Genomic DNA, 20,993 nt, shown 5'->3' with positions numbered 1-20,993 from the left:
ACATGCGTTGAAAATTTACTTGGCCTTAGGTCAAAAAGGTTAGACAACACCACATTATTTTAGTTTGTGACAGGTAGTTTGCTAGATTTTATTCAGTCAACTTTTTCTTTTTCCTTAGTCCGGATGGAGGGGGGTTTGGAGTTTTACCCCAATATCTCCCAAAGTTGTTTTTTTTTTCTGGTGGTAGTGATGATTAGAGGTAATAACATTCTTGTTGTAACCATTGTTTCAAATGTGTCTAGGAAATGCATTTAACAGTCTAGTTATAATCTATGTTTCAAGAGCACATAACTTTCTCTTTGTTTCAGATGTGTTCAGGAAGAGCACAAAGTGTATGCACAGGGAATTAAAACTTTGATTGTCCGAATGTTAGGTGAGAGCTTTTTTAGCGGCCCCCAAAGGGGAAAAGACGCTATTAGTTTTGTGTGAAATGTCTGTCCGTCCGTCCCGTTTAGATCTCGTAAACTAGAAAAGATATTGAAAATCCGACATCGCAATATTTTAGACCATTCAAAGTTCTGATGCAACGGCAACTCTTTTTTTTTTCTGAAAGCTAAAAATCTAATTTTTAAAATCAGTTATGCAAGCAGTTTTTTAAAGAGAAAAAGCTAATTAGTATACATTATAAGTTAGACCTAAATTAAAACGAATACTAATCTTCTAAACTTCATTTTCGTGAACATTTTTTAAAATGCGTAAGTGTTTCGTTTTTTTTTGTTTTTTTTTTGAGCATTCGAATAAGAGATTGAGCCTTTTCAAAACAATGACGTCAATTATAAGACTTCAGTTAGGCCAGGAGAGGTGCGGTAGCTGAGCAGTAACGCGCTTGGCTTCCGAACCGGGGGTCCCGGGTTCGAATCCTGGTGGCGACTGGGATTTTCAACTTTGGAATCTTTGGGCGCCTCTGAGTCCACCCAGCTCTAATGTCTACCTGACATTGGTTGGGAAAAAGTAAAGGCGGTTGGTAGTTGTGCTGGCTACATGACACCCTCGTTAACCGTAGGCAAAAAAAACAGATGAACTTTACATCATCTACCCTATAGACCACAAGGTCTGAAAGGGGAACTAGTTAGGCCAGGTTCACATCTAACTTTGCATTCACTTGCACCTATCCTTTGATCTGCTGGACCGTTGGGGCACTACACAAGATCTGTCAACCTTCTTTCTCCATTCTTATCTCTCATTTGTCTTTGATATAATTTCATTTGGATGTTCTTCTGAAAATATTGAAGCCTGCCTGGGTAAACCACTTCGGGGGCCGATTTTGAGTTTGTGTTTCCACACAAACTGTCTTTGTAACCTTGTTATTTTATTATTATTATTAAATAAATTAAACATAGTGATATGATTTAAATGTGATTTATTTTTATTAACAAAGAAAAAAGATATGTAACAGAATAAAAGTCCCTATAGGACTCAGATCTGCATTGGACACTTTCAGTAAAATGAAAGTAGACAGTGGTTTCTAAGTGCTTAAAGCTTTTTAGAGGAAATAGTATCTAACAAGTTCCTTTCGCCTGGAGGTTCCTTCTCATATTGAGAGGTAATTAGATAGCAAAAAGAGAGTCCTACAAAATGTAATAACAGGAAACCCATTTCCCTACTCTGAATTCTAAAGAATGGATAACTTCTGGCAGTATTGAGAGCCTTACAAAGATTAGGAAATCAGAAGAAAATATTTACATGATAATATCTGGAGATTCTGGGAATTTGCCTTTGTGAAAGTACTACACTTCACGGAAATATGGTTGATGGCCAAAATCTAAATAAATATAAATGTATAAATACATTAATAAATTGATATAGATATATTACAATAGGTTTCATTTAGTTGTCATCTGTAATGCACTTTTTATTACGCACCAGGCTCATTTGTTGGACCTATCTTGATGGGCAAGTTACTGGACCTGCAGTGCGAAACCTGGCGTGAGCGCTGTGGTCAGCGCCTGTCCTGCTGGCTTTACAACCAAGACAACATGGTCATTGGCATCTACCTGTACTCAGTCAGCCTCAAAGGTTTATCTGTCTTGTTCAGCTGTTTAGCCCTCAAGTTCTACCGTCCACCTGTTTGTACGAACGAGGTGATAATCATACAGGTACATGGTGATGGGGCTTGTTTAACAGCCACTAATTCTGTTTATAACTTGCTTCAACTAACATGAGCAAATAACATTACTATGGTCTCAGGATTATAATGAACTAACTAAAGCTTCTTTGCTGTTTAATTTTATACTTATCAACTAAGTAACAGTACTAAGTATGTTTGGATTTAACTTGGATTAGAAAGTGTACATTAGAAAGTTTGGGGTTAAAGGCTAGCAATCCCCCTGCTCGAAAAATTAAAATGGTAACAAAAACACTCCGATGGAGGAAAGGGAAGCTGAAGAAGATAATACAAAGTGGTATGTCTAGCTAACTTTTGGGTGTCAATATAGGCATACATAAAGTCAGGACTTTTGCTTCATGATATTTAACCTTGGTTCATAGCCATTGTTTTCATGAAAAATCTGGGTAAAAAAAACATTGTATATTTCTTTTTAATAACTAGAAACAAAGAACTAAATTGCCTAGCAGACTTAACTCTTTCTCTCCCTGTTATAATTAAATTTCAATAACTTTTTAGTTTGTTATCAGAAAAAAGTTATATTTTTTATATAACAAACTGATGTTTATAAAACCCCCCAAAAAAAGTTTTTATTTGGATAATTTAATTTAAAAATAAAAACTTAGAAATCTAGATCTAGACTAGATCTACTCAATAATTTTTTATACAGATTAAACTAAATGTATTTTTTATGATAGTTATTCATATTTCACATAACTTTATGTATAACATATATAAATCATATAAATTGTCTTGAGCTCATTTTCAAATTGAACTCTTATACACATTAATATAGAAAAATAGCCTCTTTTTAGCCCACACTCTTAAAAAACATCTTTTTTGGTTAAAAAAAAGTTTAAAAAGGAAAAAAATCTGCATGTTTTCCAAAGGGGATACTATTCAAGATTAAATTATAGGAAATTAAAAACATTCTGGGAGGAAAGAAAACAAAATAACTACCTTTTAAAAGCATGACGATAATAATGTCAATTCGGCTGAAATAAAGGGGTCAAAACAACAGTGGTATCTTCAATTAGGAGAGAAAGAGTTAATATTACCAGGTTCATCATAATCTATATTTTTTAACAATAGCACTTAAAGAAAAATTCAATAAAGTTCAGCTAATGCTCTATTGTTTAACAATAGTTTAACAATAGTATAGAAAGAAAAATTCATCAATGCTACCCCTTGTTGAGCATTTTGTTATTGAATCCATATTCTTCTCAGAAACCTCCTGACAGTATATATAGCCAAGCTGAGGACAAAACAGGAGCTGAGAAGGATGAGAAGCACCACAGTGTACCTGAAATGGAGGAGACATCAATGTTAAAGTAGGGCTTGTCATTTTAGCCTCAACTTAATGCCTGTTTATCAATGAGCTACTTGTAGTGTTACTGATGAATTCTCATTTCTCTACATTATCTCCCTTTTGATCTGTTCACTTCTTCCAGCACTGCTCCTCCTCACCTACTGGTCCAAACAATAAAGTAAGCAAGTAAATGTTCCCCTTTCTGACCTTACGATCTAAAGGGCAGATGATGTAAAGTTCATCTGTTTTTGTGTCCCATGGTTAGCAAGAGTATCATGTGGCCATCACAGGGACCAACTCCTTTACTTTTCCACAACTAATGTCAGGTACCCATTAGAGCTGAGGGGACTCTGAAATTAAAAAACAGTCTTCACCAGGATTTGACTTGTGCTTTACCTCTCAGCCTTCTCCTTTAACTTCTTTCCTAAACTAAAAGTTGCATTCAAAGGACAAGTGTTCTCCAATGATGATGCCATCACCTTTGGAAGCAAATATTATTTTGTGGAGAAAGACACCTAAAAGGAAATAATGAAAATCTCTCTTCTGAGCGCAACTTTTGGTTTAGCTTAGACACTAAATAGGCCTCCTACTTGGACCATATGGAGAGGTGAAAGCATAGCTGGGAAAAGTGCATAGATCTAAAAGTAGATTGCTTAGGGAAGCAATCATTAACTTGAAGGAAAAAAAACTTTATTTCATTATTAGGTCGGAAATTTTACAGACCACCCTGGTCCATTACTATCTATAGTGATGTCTCTGTGATACAAAATCATTTTTTTAAACATTATTTCTAAGGATAATGATCTGCAGGCATGCTGAATGAGTTATGATAACACAGGGCAGATGCCTGATTATTTGTAATGGGATTCGGGGTGGGGGGTCCATGTCTTTTTGAGTTCTGCTCAAATGGTTGTCTATCATTTAACTGTTAGGCCTTTTGCAATCCACACTTCAATTATACATTATTTTAAATCTCGTTTATACCAAATTAAAAAACAAACATTTTATATTTCTGTTTGTTTATATATATATATATATTTCTTTTTCTTTATAAGAAAATGTCTAATGCCAATTCTTTGATCTCTTTATGCAGAGAAAAGCTATGACAGTACCCATAGGTTTTTATTTTATCAAGACACTATTCAGAATCTCATCTGATAAAGAAGTTGGATAGACATCAGCGTTCATTTTGTCAGCCAAGAGACAAGCGTCTTCCTACTCTAATTAGATAGTCACCAGGAAGCAGGACACAGCAGTAACTTGTTAATTTTAGTTGCTTCTCCTTAAGAGAAAATAGATTTCGAAATGTCAATTTGAGTATAGATATAGATACTTTAATATTCTTTCTTAAAAATTAAGTTTAATATTAATATGAATGAAAACTTAATAGGTAATATGAAAAAAAAATTATTGCCATTTTAACACTTCTGTCCTTCATAAGATATCAGTACTATTAGCCTCTTTGTGGCAAGGGTGGCTACCCTAATTATACTTCTGCTGCCATCTTTACATATCGCTTTAAATTATATTGCAATTTGATATCATGTATAACTTTTTTTTATTTTTTAAGTATTCTCAGATGTTAAAAATGCAAACAGAACAAAAAAAATTTCACTATTGATCAGTCATAACTGAAAAATTATTTTTTTTGCCTATTAAATAATAAGATATTTTTTTGGTAATTGTCAAAATAACGTCTTAATCTTAAGTGACATGGCAGGCTCCTGTAAATTCACTGCTGAAATATAAAAGCTAATTATGTAATTTATTATTGATGCAAGGTTTCAGTCTGAAAAAAACATATGCATGAAGAAAGTGAAACCATTCTCCTTAATTTCACACATAGGTTTCTGATCTCATTTTTGCAACATAATAAAAATTATGAAATCCAAATTAGCCTTAAAACAAAAGAAACTATTTTACTCAACATTTCAATCCAAAAGCTGATATTTATTATCTATTTTGCTAAGGGAGTCATTTTTTGTTTTAGTATATTATTATCTATGTATATAAGTATTTGGTTTATTATTTAACACAACTTGTAGGCAATATATTGCCACAGGTGATATGCCAGATTGCTTTTTGTAGACTCCGTAGCTGATGTCATGCTTTTTATTTTGATTTTTTTCTGAGCAGACGTAACATTTTTACAAAAAAATGGTTTTCAAGTTGGCAGTTGTGGGAACTGGTTAAAATGTATCAATCCTCAGTTTTGTTCACATTCATCTCAATCTCAAGTTCAGTCTCCAGTTATTATCTATCCACTTCTGAATTTTCTCATAATTTATTGACCAAACTGTGCCCATTGGGGTAAAAATGTTTGGCATCCTTAGGAAGACAGTGCATTGCTTCAAACTGTCCTAATGTTCATGCATCTGTACACTTTAATTTTTGCTTAGATTTCATATGTTGTTCAATGAAACTTTCAAAATGGACTGTGGGCAGGAAAAACTTCAGCGGCTCTTCTCTTCTCATATCACCCTGCTTCATTTATTTCATTTGCTCTGACTTCTCTTTGGCAACTTTCTTAATATATAGAGTTTTCTATCAAGCTGACAGATTATGTTATGGATTTTTTTTTTAATAGTGGTGCCTAAAGTGTCAGGAGTTAAATTTTTCATTTTGTTTACTAGGGGCCATTAAGTCTAAGTAGTTAATTGTTTGCTACAAATTTCTTTTCAGTTGATTGTTTGACTTACATTTTTCATCAACCAATGGGGAGACTATTGAATTTCTTGCTTGCCTGTTTGTATCTATATTTTTTTAAGACAGTTTTTTTGGATACACGTATAAAATGGGGATATATGAATTCAGAAGTCCCCACACATTTGTGTGAAATGAGTGCACATTTTTGTGTGATAGAAGCACACAATAGTTGTGTCAAGCACACAATAGTTGTGTGAAACATTGTATCTCTCAGTACCTGTTTAGTTACCTTGTGTGTTTTCCTATGCCAAATATCTGAGCAATACAGAGAGTGGCCTTTCCTTGCTTGAAATGCAGTGTGTACCTTGGCTCTACTATTAGACTCTACACTAATACATGGATGGTGACTTCTTGTAACAACTGTCCTTTTTTTTTTCTATCAGAAATAAGTCGTTATTTGTATCAATGTTTTTCTGAAGTTGATTCCCCATTCTTGCAATCTTTTTCCAGAATGATGGAAACAAAGTATTTAGGCCATAAAGTACTTGGGGCAATTCAAGTTTTTTAGTTTTGCCACTGATGTAGGATGACCTTGTGTTGACAGGGCAAGAAACACCTCCTTTGTTTTCCCCCATTGTTCTACTTTTTAAAACTAATTGATCTAAGAACTTAATGTCATATTCTCTTCTGATAAGAACATACACCCCTTAGTGCAGATGTCTTATTACACCAGTTATAAAAATTAATAATTTAGCTTTGTTACTTAACATTATAGTAGCTTGTATTAGGTTGAGTACTGAGTTAGTTTGTAGTAAGTTGCATTGTTTTGTGTTATAATTGTGTTGCTGTTTGTGTTGTGCTGTGTTACTTTGTTTCTTCTGTTAGTCTGTATTACAGTGAATAGCTGTGCTTGGTTGCATCATGTTAGGCCTGGCTATTCATGTTAACTTGCTACCTTGTGTCATGTTTTTGCCACTTTGTATCGCTTCACATCTAGTTCAGTGAGATTTGGAAAATTGAATAGAAGACAGAAATGGTTTTCTTGTGGATGTAGCTTTAGACGCTCTTATTTCTTTGTATTATCTCATAAGTGAAAAACCTCGTCAACATTAAGTCTCATCATGAGGCTGGCCCTTGGAAGCATACTGAAGACAGAGAATATTAAATGAGACTTTCCTTACAGTGATTTTATGAAAAATATTATTGAGCACTGAAGTAAATAGGTGTACACATTGCGCACAGGATTGTCTCCCTTGGCAAACTAAATAAAATAATCAGAATTAAACAAAAGATTATGATTTTTTTAAAATTAATTGTATAAAAGTTTATTTTTGTTATTAATTTCTAACAAAAATTTTGAGATACTTTCAAAAGAACTAAGTAAAGATATTTAAATGAAAGGTTTTTATAGCTGCAGTATTTTCTTATTTGGCTTCCTTCCATGAATATTGACATCATAGATGAGGCTCTGTGTATCAAGTATATCACACTACCAGGTCCCTGGATTCACAGTTATCTTTGTTTTTTAGATAAAACAAGTAAACTATTTCAATTATGCTAATTTTTATCCAGACCTTACCACTGATATTTTGGGATATACTTTGAGTCCCTTGTAGCCTTTCATGCATCCAGATCTTTTGAATGCTAGACTTTGGTTTACAATTATCTTCTAAAAATGTGAATCTTGGATACAGCATTGATCAACTAAACTTTGTATCTGTATATAGTACAGTCATTTTGTTCTTTGTTGTTCTTTGTTAATAGGGTTTGTTTTATTCAGTGATAAAACTATAACTTATTTACCTCAGTGACATCTGAATGTCGTGATTTCTTGTTGAGTTCTCTGACCCTTCCCCTTGACATGTTGGTCCACCACCCAGTAGTGGTTTCATTGTTTTCTTCAGTCTGGTTTGGCAGTGTCAGTATCACCAGTGATTTGTTGGTTTTCACTGCAATGGAAGCTGTAGCAATTCATAGCCTTCAAAGTTTAATTCCAGGTTGTTTTGAGCTTAAGCTCAGAATTTCCAATACTTTCTTTTTATATAATGAGTCTTCTCTGAGAAGGAAAAAAAATGTTTGTTTTCTTAATTCTAGGTCAGAAATATTTATAATAAACTTATTAATAATGCCTAGTCTGTTTCTTAAGGCAAACACAATAAGAACTTTTGGCCTTGAACTTGGGCTTCTGTGTTGCAATACCATTCTCTTTGTGCATATGTCAACCAGTCTATTTTTTGGTATATATTACATTTTGTTTTGGTCCCAATTTGACTTTACTGGAATTGAATAGCTAGTAATTGTGATATGAACCTCTGATTTCTCAGGAATCTTACACCTTGTGTGTATTACTTTGTTTATCTAAATCTAATGTTGTTACTCTCATGACATTTTAATAAATTACGTAACAAAATTATGACTAACAACATTTCAATATTTTAAAGGCAAATTTACACATTTATTTCTGTTTATTTTAAATTTATGGCTTGAACTGAAAGATTTATGTCTGAATCCTCATTACATGGTTTGACATTTCTCAGACTTTGTTCTTTGTGACAAGTTCTGCTTCATGGGGGTTCAAAACTTCATTTTATTTGTCACAATCTAGTTTTCATTTATTTCTGTAAGAGACAAATCTTATAAATAAAAGTATAAAAGTCACCGCTGGGTCCAACAGTAAATGTACACTGTTTAATTATAGGCTCTGTTTTGAATTAATAATAAACGTGGGATGATTATAATTCCATGGACACACACAATGTATTTAAACTGTTTTTTTTAAATACAGCACAGAGAATAAAAGGGGAAAAATTTCTCTCTTATTAATGATTAAGCTTAAAGAAAAAAAAAATTTGATTGCCACAAAAGTTACTTGAATTTCAATATTTTTTCATTCGTAAGGAAACTACAACGCTTTCCCTAACAATTTTCTCTCAGTGACCTCTGTGACCCTTTGTGATGTCTTATCCTGTAATTTGTTTGTAGGTTTGGCTGCGAATGCCACACTCCTTTTTTTTTTTTGCATAGACCAACCCATCGGCTTATAAATCATTTAGAGTCCATGCAGTAGAGAATCTGGGTTTTTGTGTGTGTTGACATTGGTTTTTGTTGGGGAAACATTTAGTCTCATGGACTGAAAAGTTTGGACTTCCTTCATGTTCATTACATGTATTCAATTCTCTCCATGTATAGTTATATCAAGAACATATTTTGTGTGTTGAGGATCATATCTCTTGCACATAGTCACAATCCCAGTGTTTAGAATGTACTCTCCAAACAAAAGTTCTAATTAAAAAAACAAAATAATTTGGTGTGTTACAGTTTTCTAAGAGTCCTAGCTGGAAAAAAACAACTAAATAAATACTATCGTTGGATGAAATAGTACTTTTTAAATTTTTTTATGGACTAGAAAAGCGAAGTGAAAAACTATTAACTTAATTTTATAATTAAAATTTTTTTTTTCATAAATGTCTTTATTCTCATTTTCAACTAAATTAATTCAATTTTAAGCGTTTTAAAAAATATTTTTGTACTATCTTACATATTGGTCATGCTTTTGTATAGGCTGCAATTATCATGTGTTCAAACATTATTTATATGCAAGAGACCCACATTGGTAAGCAGTCTGTTAATTGATCATTGTTTGCAACTATGAACTGTGTCTTAGCCTACCACCATTCAACACTGGGCATGCCTCAGCTCACTTCTGCAAAATAAGTATAATGGCAGTGCTGTCCCTTTTATCTTATTTGCTATAATGCATGGACTATATAAGACCATATCCTTGTTCAAGTCTATAATTATTGAGGTGAACTTATCAAGCTATTTATGTTAAACCATCCTCGGCACAAAGTTTGAAGCAATATGTTTTGTATTACTATGTTTGAGTATTACTGTTGTATATCGTCATTATATAAATATTACCATTTCACAATAATGCTTTCTTTTTGGTTTTGCCAGGTTGTAAGATACAAAAGGAACAAACTGTCGCATATTTTTGTGTCACTCTAACATCAAATTTGGATATTTGTTTTCTAGATAAAATTATTTACATTTTGATAGGGCTATAATTTGTACTAGTATTATATTTGGTTTTTGGTCTTTATCAGTTTTGATTAAATATAAATTTTACAGTTTATAAATCTATTCTATGTCATTTTCTTTTTTGTTTTTGTCCTTAGGTGAAAAATCAGAAAAAAAATTCAATTTTGACATGAAAATAACATGCTGTAAATGAGATTTCTCATCAATGTACGTGATTTCTATAAAGTCATCTCATCTTGTCTTAATATTGGTGCAGATTCTTGTAGATAACATTTTGTTTTGATCACGTCCAATCCATGTTTATTTTGCTGATGTGTATGCAACTAATTTATCAGATTTTTCATTTCTCATTTAATATCATTTCTTCCAGAAAATAAAACATATAGGAAAAAAAAGTTATGGCTTAAGGATGATTTTTTTTTTGTTACAGTTTGATTTAAATTTTATGATTTTTATTGTTATTTGATTTATTTTCACTATTTTCTTTTTTTTTACTTAAAAATGAAATGACTTTTTAAAATATGTAACTTATTGAAAATAGCTCTTAACCAGCAGTTAATAAAAGTATCTTTTAATTATTATTTTATTTTATTTTTACCAAATACTTTTTTGTTGGAATTTGTTTTATTTCTGGAAATAAAAAAAAACTTGTTCATTATTTTCTTTTTTTTATATGTTTATTTGTTACAATTCAGAAATCCATTTAGCGTTTGGTATCGTTGTAACTTTATTGTTTAGGCATAAACATATCTCTTGAACAGAAAAGTTGTAATTTAGTTTTATTGCTTAGGCATAGACATATCTCTCAGACAGGTTTTAAGAAAATATAAGGTTCTTACAAACATTTATTACTAGAAATAACTGTTTGTTAATTATTACTTTTTGATTCATTTAACATTAGTTTCTATAAAACATAGATAAACCTTAAAATACTAATGTTTTGAAAACCCGTGTACATTGTTCAACTTTATGTTGATTCTTGTTTTAAGCAGTTCAGTTTTCATAACTTATGTAAAAAATTTTAAATTCCTTTTTGAAACTAAAAATTTTAAACTCTGAAAATTATGGAATTACAATGATAAAATTTTTTATTTATCAGTTTATGTCACTGTATCATATTAAGTTCTTGTTAAAAGACTTCAGTTCAAACATTTTTAAGTTTTTTTTTAGCTGCACTAATGTACAAATAAGTTATTGTTGAAAGACTTCAGTTCAAACATTTTAAAGGTTTTATTTAGGTGTGCTAATTTACGAGTAAGTTTTTGTTGAAAGACTTCTGTTCAAGCATTATCTTCTTCCAGAATGTGTTCATTGTTCTCTCATCTTGCCACATTTATTCTTACACGTGTGTACTAAATACAGACACTGTATGCATTCATTCATATATTACATCAATCCCCTTAATGCATTACCACCAATACCCTACTGCTTTTAGGGAAAAATTATTAGTGAAACATAGTATTAAACAACTTGAGAATCAACTAAAACCATCAAATAGAGAAATGTTATAAAGCTTATCAATTTGGTGGTATATGTGTTAATGAGGATGTCAAAGGGCGTCAACAATGTCCTACTCTCTTTGTTTAGCTAATGTCAGATACCAATTACAGCTTGCTGGGTATTGTAAATCACTGATTCTCAATTTCATTTTGTCAGTCAAGTGTCATACCACTTAGATAACATGCCTTCTCTGTGATTACTGTTCATGCATACAAAATGAACTTTAAATTACAATATTTTTCATTTCTGAAAACTTGGGAAAAACACATTTTCTTTGTATTTCATTAGAATTCAAAACAGAAATAATCTTGAAGTACATCAATTATTCATTTGAATATGAACGCTTAAAAAAGTTATTTTGGTATGTTAGCATCTATTAATATCTTCTAAAATTTGTATTTGAAATTTAAATGTAAGATCTATTTCTTCTTTTCTTTGTCTCCTTGTTTCAGTCTAGCCTTACATGACTTCTTTGTATAGACTTGCTCATCTGCACACAAGTGGCTGCTAGAATTAGTATTTCACTAACAAAAATGTAAAAGCTGTGGTGTTGGCCTCTTAAAAACCATTGGAGAAGAAAACATTTCTAGTTTCAGCTCTAACTGTATAGACATAAAGATTTTTTAAAAATTTCTCACTGAGTGAAATATCATGCGTCTGGAGTTTATTTGTTTTAGATTATGTCTATCATTCTTAGGAATGCATTTGATGAACTAATATTCAATATCAACCATAATTTTAAGATTGATTATATATTATTTCTTTTTTTTTTTAACTAAAAAAATGTAAGTACTTTTGTTCATTTTTTTTTTAATTTTGAAATCATTTTCTTTTATTCATTGGATTGTGCAGTGGAGATGCAGATTTTTGTTTTTTCTAAAACACTTTTGCTGTTTTTTTTTTGTTTCATTACAACAAATGTAAATTTTTCTTTTAACTTATTTTTTAATTGAAACATAGTTGAAAATAATTTTGTAGTGATATACTGATTTGTTAAATTCATTTTGGTTCTATAGAAGACGTAGACTTTTGTTTTTTACTTCTTGCCCAAGTGTGTATTTTCATTTGATTTTCAAAACCATCCTGGCTTAATCACAATTTGCATATATCTAACTAAAATATACAATGTTCATGATGATAAGCCATCACCAGATTTGTAAGGCTGATAATAATAAGAAAGATTTAAATGGCAGCATACCAGACATAGATTTACTTCAGCAGTGTAAAAATGTAAATGAAGCTTCTTTTGACAGCAAGAGTTAAAGTTGGCAGGTTTTTTCAAATCTAGATCTAAGCTGTAACGTAGCATCTTTTTATTACTAGATTAAAAATGTCCCTTGTTTGGCTATATTGCCAGCCATATCTCCCTCCAAACATTATTTGTTAGATTGATCATTTTAGCAATGGGAGCTTGAAATATTTCTTCTTCTTGGGAGCTTGAAATATTTCTTCCTCCTGGTTCTCATTATTATGTTGGAGCGTTCAGGTGACTAGTCCAATACTGCACAGTGGTTTCCAAATCAGGAAGCTCTCCTTATAGTTTTCTCCTTATAGTTTTCTTTCTACAGGGGTGTTTTAGGAGCCAATGTTTTGTTGGGGCCTCCAGGTAAAGAGTGCAGTTTTCAAGGACATGGTCAGCATTCTCTGGTGACACTCCACAAAGGCAGATTTCACTACTTAAATATCTTTCAAATGCATGACATTTTATACATTATTTTAAACAAAAAAATAATTCACAAATGTACAATGTACCAAGTCTCTTATATAGCCGTATATAAAGTATATCGTATGATTAGCCTAGACCTTTCATGTGCTCGTATCATCCTAGAGCTCTTCTTGACAACATACCCTCATCACATTCAATGTAGCTACATAAACACTATGGTTATTTAGGACATATAAATGTATATGTATTACCTATCTATATATTTAAATATCTTTTTTTTTTTTTTTTTTTTTTTTTGTTTTTTGGTGGACTACTCAGAATTATGAAAAAGCATTTTTGAGATACAATTGATTACGTGTGTTTGAATATTTAAAGACAAATGTTCATAAAACTTTGTGACAATGATGTGCTGTAAAGGCAGGTTGAATCATAGGTCCCTCATTTAAATGTTTGAGAAAATAGGTAAATAATAGCTAAGCACAGTGAACCAGAAGACTTCCTTATCTTAATGCTAACTCTTACTTAAAAAAATTGAGTTTCTCAAATAATCTTCATGACTCAACTCATGTTAGCTGAAAAGGATTTGGAATTAGGAGCCATAGTTGGACTGTAAATTACTCCAGTTTAGTAAGTTTCTGAAACATCTTCAAATTCTCAATAAATCATTTTAAAACTAGGATTCAAATTTTGGCCCTTTGATTTAGCACCTGTCTAATCAACCATGCTACCACCTAATCCTATTTTAGGACAATGCTCTCATATTTATGAGTTCCCTAAAAAGAAAAAAGATATATTTATGTATGTACTCCAAAAAATAATGATTCAGGTCATGTCCTATTTGTTTATTACTGAGATGAGCTTTTTTTTTTATTAATCTCATAATGTGAGCATTAGAAAATACAAGACATAAACACACATTTATCTGAATTTTCTGTGTACACAAGCTCATAAAATTACAATGTATGTTCTTCTTTGCTCTTTTGAGGTAATAGAAAATTAGAGTGAGTGAAATCTTTTCTATCAATCAAGCCTTGCAAGATGGCAATCATTAGTTTGATTTAAAATATTAGTGTTCCACTTGGAGAAAAAAAAAGTAGGACACTCAGATTACTTCCCCTTATCCAAGTCATTTTAGATGAACACAATTCTTCAATCTGAAGACTAATTATTTCAAATTAGGGATGATGAAGTATTTTTTTAAGAAATATGACTGGCACAATACTGACTTTAGCGACTTAAGCAATTGGAAAAAAAGAAAAGGAATGCACTTATTTGTTTAAAAAAAACAATTCTGACTTTAGCAAAGGAAAAAAACAGTTAAAAAAAAATATTTGCTTTTGTTAAGAAGTTCTTAGCTATATATCTAAATGCAAGTTTTTAAAAATATTTTATATACTGAATTTTTGTTTATGTAACAGAATATAAAAAGAAAATAAAAATACATTTTCCTCTCTTGATTTTATTGTTTAAAATGCTAGAAATCTCATTAACAACAAAGCTAAACAAAATTGTTATTAGAAGCCATTATTTTTTTTTTTTTAGTCTAAAAGTCACATTTTCATTCAAGATTGTTTTTTAAAAAATTAGAAGTTATACAGCCCCATTTCTTTAATCTTTTTTTTTTAATCTTCCTTTGGTATTGATTGAACTAAGTCAAATAAGAAAAGGCTGTGAGATTGGGAAATAATTAATTAAAGCCTCTGTCCTTGCTGCTATATTAGTTTCCAAAAATACCTCACATAAAATTGATCATAAGAAAAGCAACCCACCAATCCAGGCTCTATAAAACTTGCTCCTATATTTATATATATCCTGGTCTTGATATTAATACTGTATGTATATTTCTGAGATATTTTTAAGATAAAAGCATTTACTAGTGAGCTTGAGTCTTTAATTTCTATTCTTTGCACTATTGGTGGGTTAAAGTTGACATATTGTCTAGTAATAAATTGTAAGCATTTATATATACAATGCTCATTTTTATAGGGTGGCCCATATAAAAATTGTGTGCCTCACATAGCCAGATGCCTCACTCTGAAATGGATAAGCTGGTGGATATCTTCTTCCTTCAATGCTTGTCTAGAGTTAACCTTATGTTGGAACAGATTCTGAGTGAGGTACATGCTGATTATAGGAGGAGGGCTACTGTCTTATGGGCCACCCTAAAAATTGCAAAAATTCTATCATTTAAGAAATGTAAATACAATTGTTTTATTTTTTGGTTTTGAGAATTTACTTTAATATGAGACACAATAGAATTTTTTTTTTCTACAAAAACTGAAATAAATTAGGAAATTTTTGAAGACTTGCATTAGAAATAGATATTTTTGTTTAATATTAATTAATTATTTATTTTAAAAAAGAGGTAATTTGATTTAGCTTTCCTTTACATGATCTGAAAGCAAGATTTTTTAAATGTGAAATTTACATTAAGCTTTCTAGTACTCATTGGGGTTGTTTGGTTAACTTAAGGTTAAACTTTGTTGCTTCACTTTTTTCAGTGAATATCAACTGCTTAAAAATGTATGTGGAAATAGCTTTGTATTTCTTTTCTTGTTTCAACATTTATTGTTCAAATAATTAATGATATTAATTGTTAAAAAATGCCTAGTAACATTTATTGTTCAAATAGCTTTTTTTTTCTTCATAAGTTAAATTTTCACAGCATAAGCAAGTCTGAGGAATCTGTTTATATGAATGTTGAGGAAAGATTTCTGAGGAGGGCAGTGGTGTTCTGAGAGTTTAACCTCCCCTGTCTTCTAGGTACACTGCACTTTGAAATGTTATATCCTCAGCAAACAGAGAAATAGCTGTAGGCTAGTTATGACAATTAAATATTGCTTTTTCTTTTGGGAGTTTTCTCTTTTGTCACATTTTTACATTACAGTAACTATGAGATAGATTGTTGTCTTGTATCCTAAAAGATTTCAGTCTTGCTTTATATAGATGTACATTTAATGCAGAGTTTGATTTGATTTCAGTGTCTTAGATTGAAAGTATTTGAAAAGTAAAAAAAAAAAAAATTTGTTTTCAAAGACATGTTGATTTCAGGTTTGATCCTCTTTCCTGCTTCAGCAACTGTCAGCAACTATCCCCTCCCTCCCATAGCCTCTTCTTCTCCTTGCATAAGTTTTATTTTATGTGATTAATTTAGCTCATGAAAATGTTGGTTCTATGGCTCTGAGTGAAGATGATTGCTTTTTCTACCCGGTGTCTTGGTATTTGTACATAGCATACTTGTCAACTGAAACATCAATGAATCTAGTCAGTACAGAGTAATCTTTTTCTCAGTACGAAGTAATTGATCTGTATATTTATGAAAATGTGTAATTGTTTCCTTTAATGTCTTTGTAAAAATTTTAATTTTTTTTTTCTCTCAGCATGTATTTGTCAAAGAAAGATAAAAGACTTTTTTTTTTGGACAAAGTCACTATTGTTTTGAAAATCTCAGTGGATCAGAGCATTAACCTTTTCCCACTGATGGCACAATAAGATAAATGTTAATGATAAAAATGGTAATCACAACTTTTCTGTGTCCAGATGTAACAAAAAAATGAGTTTGTGGTCTTCAAAATGCTGAAATGATTGTTGGCTTAAATTGGAGAACATTTTGAAAAAACAAAGTATTTAATAATTTTGTAGAGATTCATAGCTCTTGAAGTGAACTGAGAGACTTACATGTTAACTCTAAACATTTTTTGTAAACTAACATTTTTGTTGAAGTATAGTTTTTACAGTAATGGATGCAAAGCCTAGAAAGTTATTGGAAACATTCTACTGCTACACTTCAAAACAAACAGCTCTGTTATTTTTTATAAAGTGCCTACTTTGATTTAATCAGCTTTAGTTACAGAAGCCACTCTAGTGACATCACATTAATCCATGAAGTTCATTTTAGGTCTAAACACTTATAATCTTAGGTGGTCCTTCTTAACTCGAAGAATGCATTAAGTCTTCGCTTAGATGACTCTCAAGCGTTAACTAGGTTAGGCCAACTGTAGTATTGTTTTCCCTATTTTTAAAAGTCTTTTTTCATGTCTTCGTCGCGTCGTAGCCTAAAAAAGACACTTGACGGTTGTGACCAATGACGAGCTATCATAGGCGCATGGTGTCGATTCGGTATTCCATGAGGCAGCTCTGGGTTGTGTATTTATCTATCTAATGTTGCTCCACATAAAGAAAGGTCGTTATGCAAGTCATCTCACAGTTCTATAAACCTATGTCATGTCTCTCGGAACGACCTGCTCTAACAGTCCCGTCGTTTATCAAACTCTCTATTACTTTTCTAGTTGGTAGTCCTTAGAGCAATGCAACTATTTTGCCTTACCTTATGTTGTATGGTTAATTAAGGCTTAGGGATTTAACTTGTATGTTACAATAATTCTGTTTCTCACAAATCCAGGATATTTGTATATTGTAGTTGTGTTTTGTGTGTGTCAGACTTGCATTTCCTCTTTCTTGAGAGTCGGCTCTCAGGAGCGATGGCCCAAGGGTTCGCCCTTGAAGGGAAACTCGCTCAACCGAAAATATGGACAAATACTTTCCCTTTTCCCCTACGACCCTTCCCATCCCTTCTCATATACCCGCTCCTTATGCTGGTTCTATCTGACCAGAAATATGTTAAGTCTTTGACTGATTTTTTTTGTGGTACTACTTTGTCTATTAGTCTGGAAGTATCTATCACTAATAAGAGTAATGACACATTACACACATACACACACGCAGACAACTGAATTGATGAATTATATTTTTTAGAAACTATTCTATATAATTCTATATAACAATCTGTATTGATGTCTGGCATGTACATAAATTCACGACTTCTCGGCTATTTCCTAGAGCATATTTTCTTTTTGGTGTGTAGAGCCAGTGTCTTCTTTTCCTTCAATACAAATGTTAAAATTTAAGTCATTGGTTAATATGCATGACTGAATGCATGACGAGTAGGACGTAATCATCTTTTTTGAAGTAACGTCTGTATTATATAAGTTAAGATAAGATAAAACTAATTAGGGTGACATTGAGTTGACAAAAATACTTATATATGTTAATTGTTATTATAATCACCTTAACATTCTGTAAATTGACCCTCTGGCATGTAGATTGGTCCAAACGTATATATCATACTTGTGATGGCTGTCTTTCTGTTTAGCTTCAGATGAACTATAACCTTTTGTGTATTAACAGATTCAGATCTAGCTTGTGTTGTATTTCTCAATCGTTATTACAAATGTCTATATAAGAAAGTATTAAAGGGACTGAACTGAGTCAATGAAAGTGTTCTGCTTTGGTTTATTCCGTTCTTATGTCTGTTTGACTGTATGAATGTTTGTTCGTTGTAAGTGCAGGGTGAGGAGAGGGCAAAAAGCACCCCCCTCCCTCCCACTAGCAACGTAAAAAATTTACATATAATTTTGGCCCATGACATCCTACTCGTTGACCGTCTGGCCAAAGAGATGACCTTAACATCATCTGCCCTATAGATCGCAAGGTCTGAAAGGGGGAACTTGACTTACTTTCACTTTAAAAGGGGAGGAACGTGAAATTTCATTGTAATAGACACACTCATTCATCGGATCCTCATATTGATGAAACTATTTTTAAAAATCAAACAAAGGATTAGGGCTTATTAAAAGAAATTTCAACAAATCAAGTAAGAACAAAAAATTAAAATGTTATTTAACCTTGGTTAGGCCATCCTCTGTTTGGGACCCCTCAACTCAAGAAAACATTAAGAAACTGGAATACGCACAAAATAGAGCAGTGAGATTCATAACAAGCGAATAATCACAGATGACTAGAGTTGAGTTTGAGATTAACCTAATCTTCAAATACAAAAACAAAATCTTATGAAATACTCAGAAAGACACAAAGATAAAGGCACATTCCTTGATCTATATGCTAGGACAAATTTGTACAAATGCTTCTTCTTCCCTAGGGCTATTAGAGCATGGAATGTATTTCCTGACCAGCCAGGAAAACCAGTGACTTGGCAGAATTCAAGTCATTGGTTAACATGCATGACTAGATTGGCTCAGGGAACACGCGTAGGACGTAATCATCTTCTTTTTTGAAGTAACGTCTGTATTTTATAAGAAGATAAGAATTCACGCCTACAAAGGTATGTTAGGCTGATCGTTAAAATGTGACACGTTTATTAAAATTAAAAAACTCAAAATGAAGAAAAGAATTGGGTGTCCCGGCCATGATAAACAGTATCAAGCCTTGGAACGAATCAACGTGCGTAGCCGGTGCGTACTGCTAGTATATATATACATCATGGGCGTAGCCAGGGGGGGGGGGAACGGAATTAAGTGACTGATTTTTGCTTTCATTTTGTTTATTTTAGGTGAGATTTTAATACTAAATCATCACTTACCACAGCACAGCCGAGGGGGTTTTGAGTTAAAAACCCTCTACCAGGGGGGTTTGACATTTAAAAAAACCCTATCAGGGGGTTTTGAGATACAAATCCCTCTACCAGGGGTTTTGAGTTTAAAACCCCCTACCAGGGGCTTTGAGTTTAAAACCCCCTACAGGGGGTTTTGAGTTTTAAACCCCCTACCAGGGGTTTTTGCAGTTAAATCCCCCTCTTCTATAAAACAAAACAAAAAAATGCAAACAACAATCCCCAAATTCCAACAGCACAGTTAAGGAAGATTTTGATTTTTAAACCCCCTCCAAAATTTACGATAAACGACCTCTTCAATATAAAAAAAAGCAAATTACACACTTAGAATTCTATGAGCGTAGCCAAAGGGGTTTTGAGTTTAATTCCCCCCCCCCTCCAGTTGGGTTTGAAGCTAAAAAGTACCTCTTCATTATATAAAAAAAAAGCAAATTACACACTATAAAATCTATGAGCGTAGCCAAAGGGGTTTTGAGTTTACCCCCCCCCTCCGAACTGGGAGTCGAATCCTTAGTAAGGTTCTGACAGAGCGTCGTATGAGATTTTGCGGGACATGTTCTCCTACAAAATGAATTACGCAAAATAAGAGTTGCGGAAATAGCTTGCCGGAAAATGCGTCGAACGGCACGAGAGGATCTAAGTCAGTAAGAATGGCACATTAGGTTTTTGAAATAAAACTTTTTAATAGCAAGATAATGCACTGTAGATACCTCAGAATATGCATTTTGTTGGCTTTCAATACCAGAAATAGTGCTCGGCGGCGGGGCTTCGAGCTCCCCCATACCCCCTTGCTAACAAGGCGGGGAGTCTACAATAAACATCTTCCGAAAGGGTCAGAATGTAATAAAGATTAATTATGTACACACACACACATATATTTTTTTTTCCGCGGGGGGGGGGGGGGGGGGCGGGGGAAATCCCCCCAACCCCCCCCCCCCTCCCGAAAAAAATCCTGGCTTCGCCCATGATATACATACTATACTTTACTATACGAATAGTTTTATATTGAACCTTTTGTTTGAGTAATACTATATGTCTAATTAATAAAATAGTTGTTAACAATATATATTGTTTCAAGACCTTTTTATTAATGAAATTTTTATTCATTACAGGGGTCTCTTGTCGCAAACTTAGGGCAAAAACAACCCCCTTTCTCCAAGAAAGGCTTTCTACCCAAGAAGCATATTAAGGGAACATTTAGGACCTATACACTATTTAATTCTCATCGTATTTAAATATTGAATGTTTAAATTATAAACATATTAAAGATATGCACATACTTTTCCATTGTAAAATATCTTTAAACAGTATTAGTACC

At 32.3% G+C, this 20,993-nt stretch overlaps 1 protein-coding gene across 9 annotated transcripts in view; it reads left to right on the top strand.

Moving 5' to 3' along the window:
• The window catches only part of LOC106060057 (solute carrier organic anion transporter family member 4C1-like), a 32,777-nt gene extending 15,461 nt beyond the window's left edge, over positions 1-17,316 (top strand). For 8 of the 9 annotated variants that reach the window (XM_056015364.1, XM_056015372.1, XM_056015369.1 and 5 more), the window contains 4 exons: positions 309-373; positions 1,867-2,096; positions 3,332-3,435; positions 4,507-17,316. In XM_056015364.1, coding sequence (XP_055871339.1) covers positions 309-373; positions 1,867-2,096; positions 3,332-3,435; positions 4,507-4,519 — 412 coding nt within the window. In that variant the 3' untranslated portion in view covers positions 4,520-17,316. The remainder of the gene's footprint in view (positions 1-308; positions 374-1,866; positions 2,097-3,331; positions 3,436-4,506) is intronic. The other variant, XM_056015368.1, reaches the window with a different exon arrangement.
• Positions 17,317-20,993: the final 3,677 nt, after the last annotated feature.

The sequence above is a fragment of the Biomphalaria glabrata genome, chromosome 17, assembly GCF_947242115.1.
Source record: "Biomphalaria glabrata chromosome 17, xgBioGlab47.1, whole genome shotgun sequence".
Classification (NCBI taxonomy): Eukaryota; Metazoa; Mollusca; class Gastropoda; family Planorbidae; genus Biomphalaria; species Biomphalaria glabrata.
This window is presented reverse-complemented; position numbering and strand designations above follow the sequence as displayed.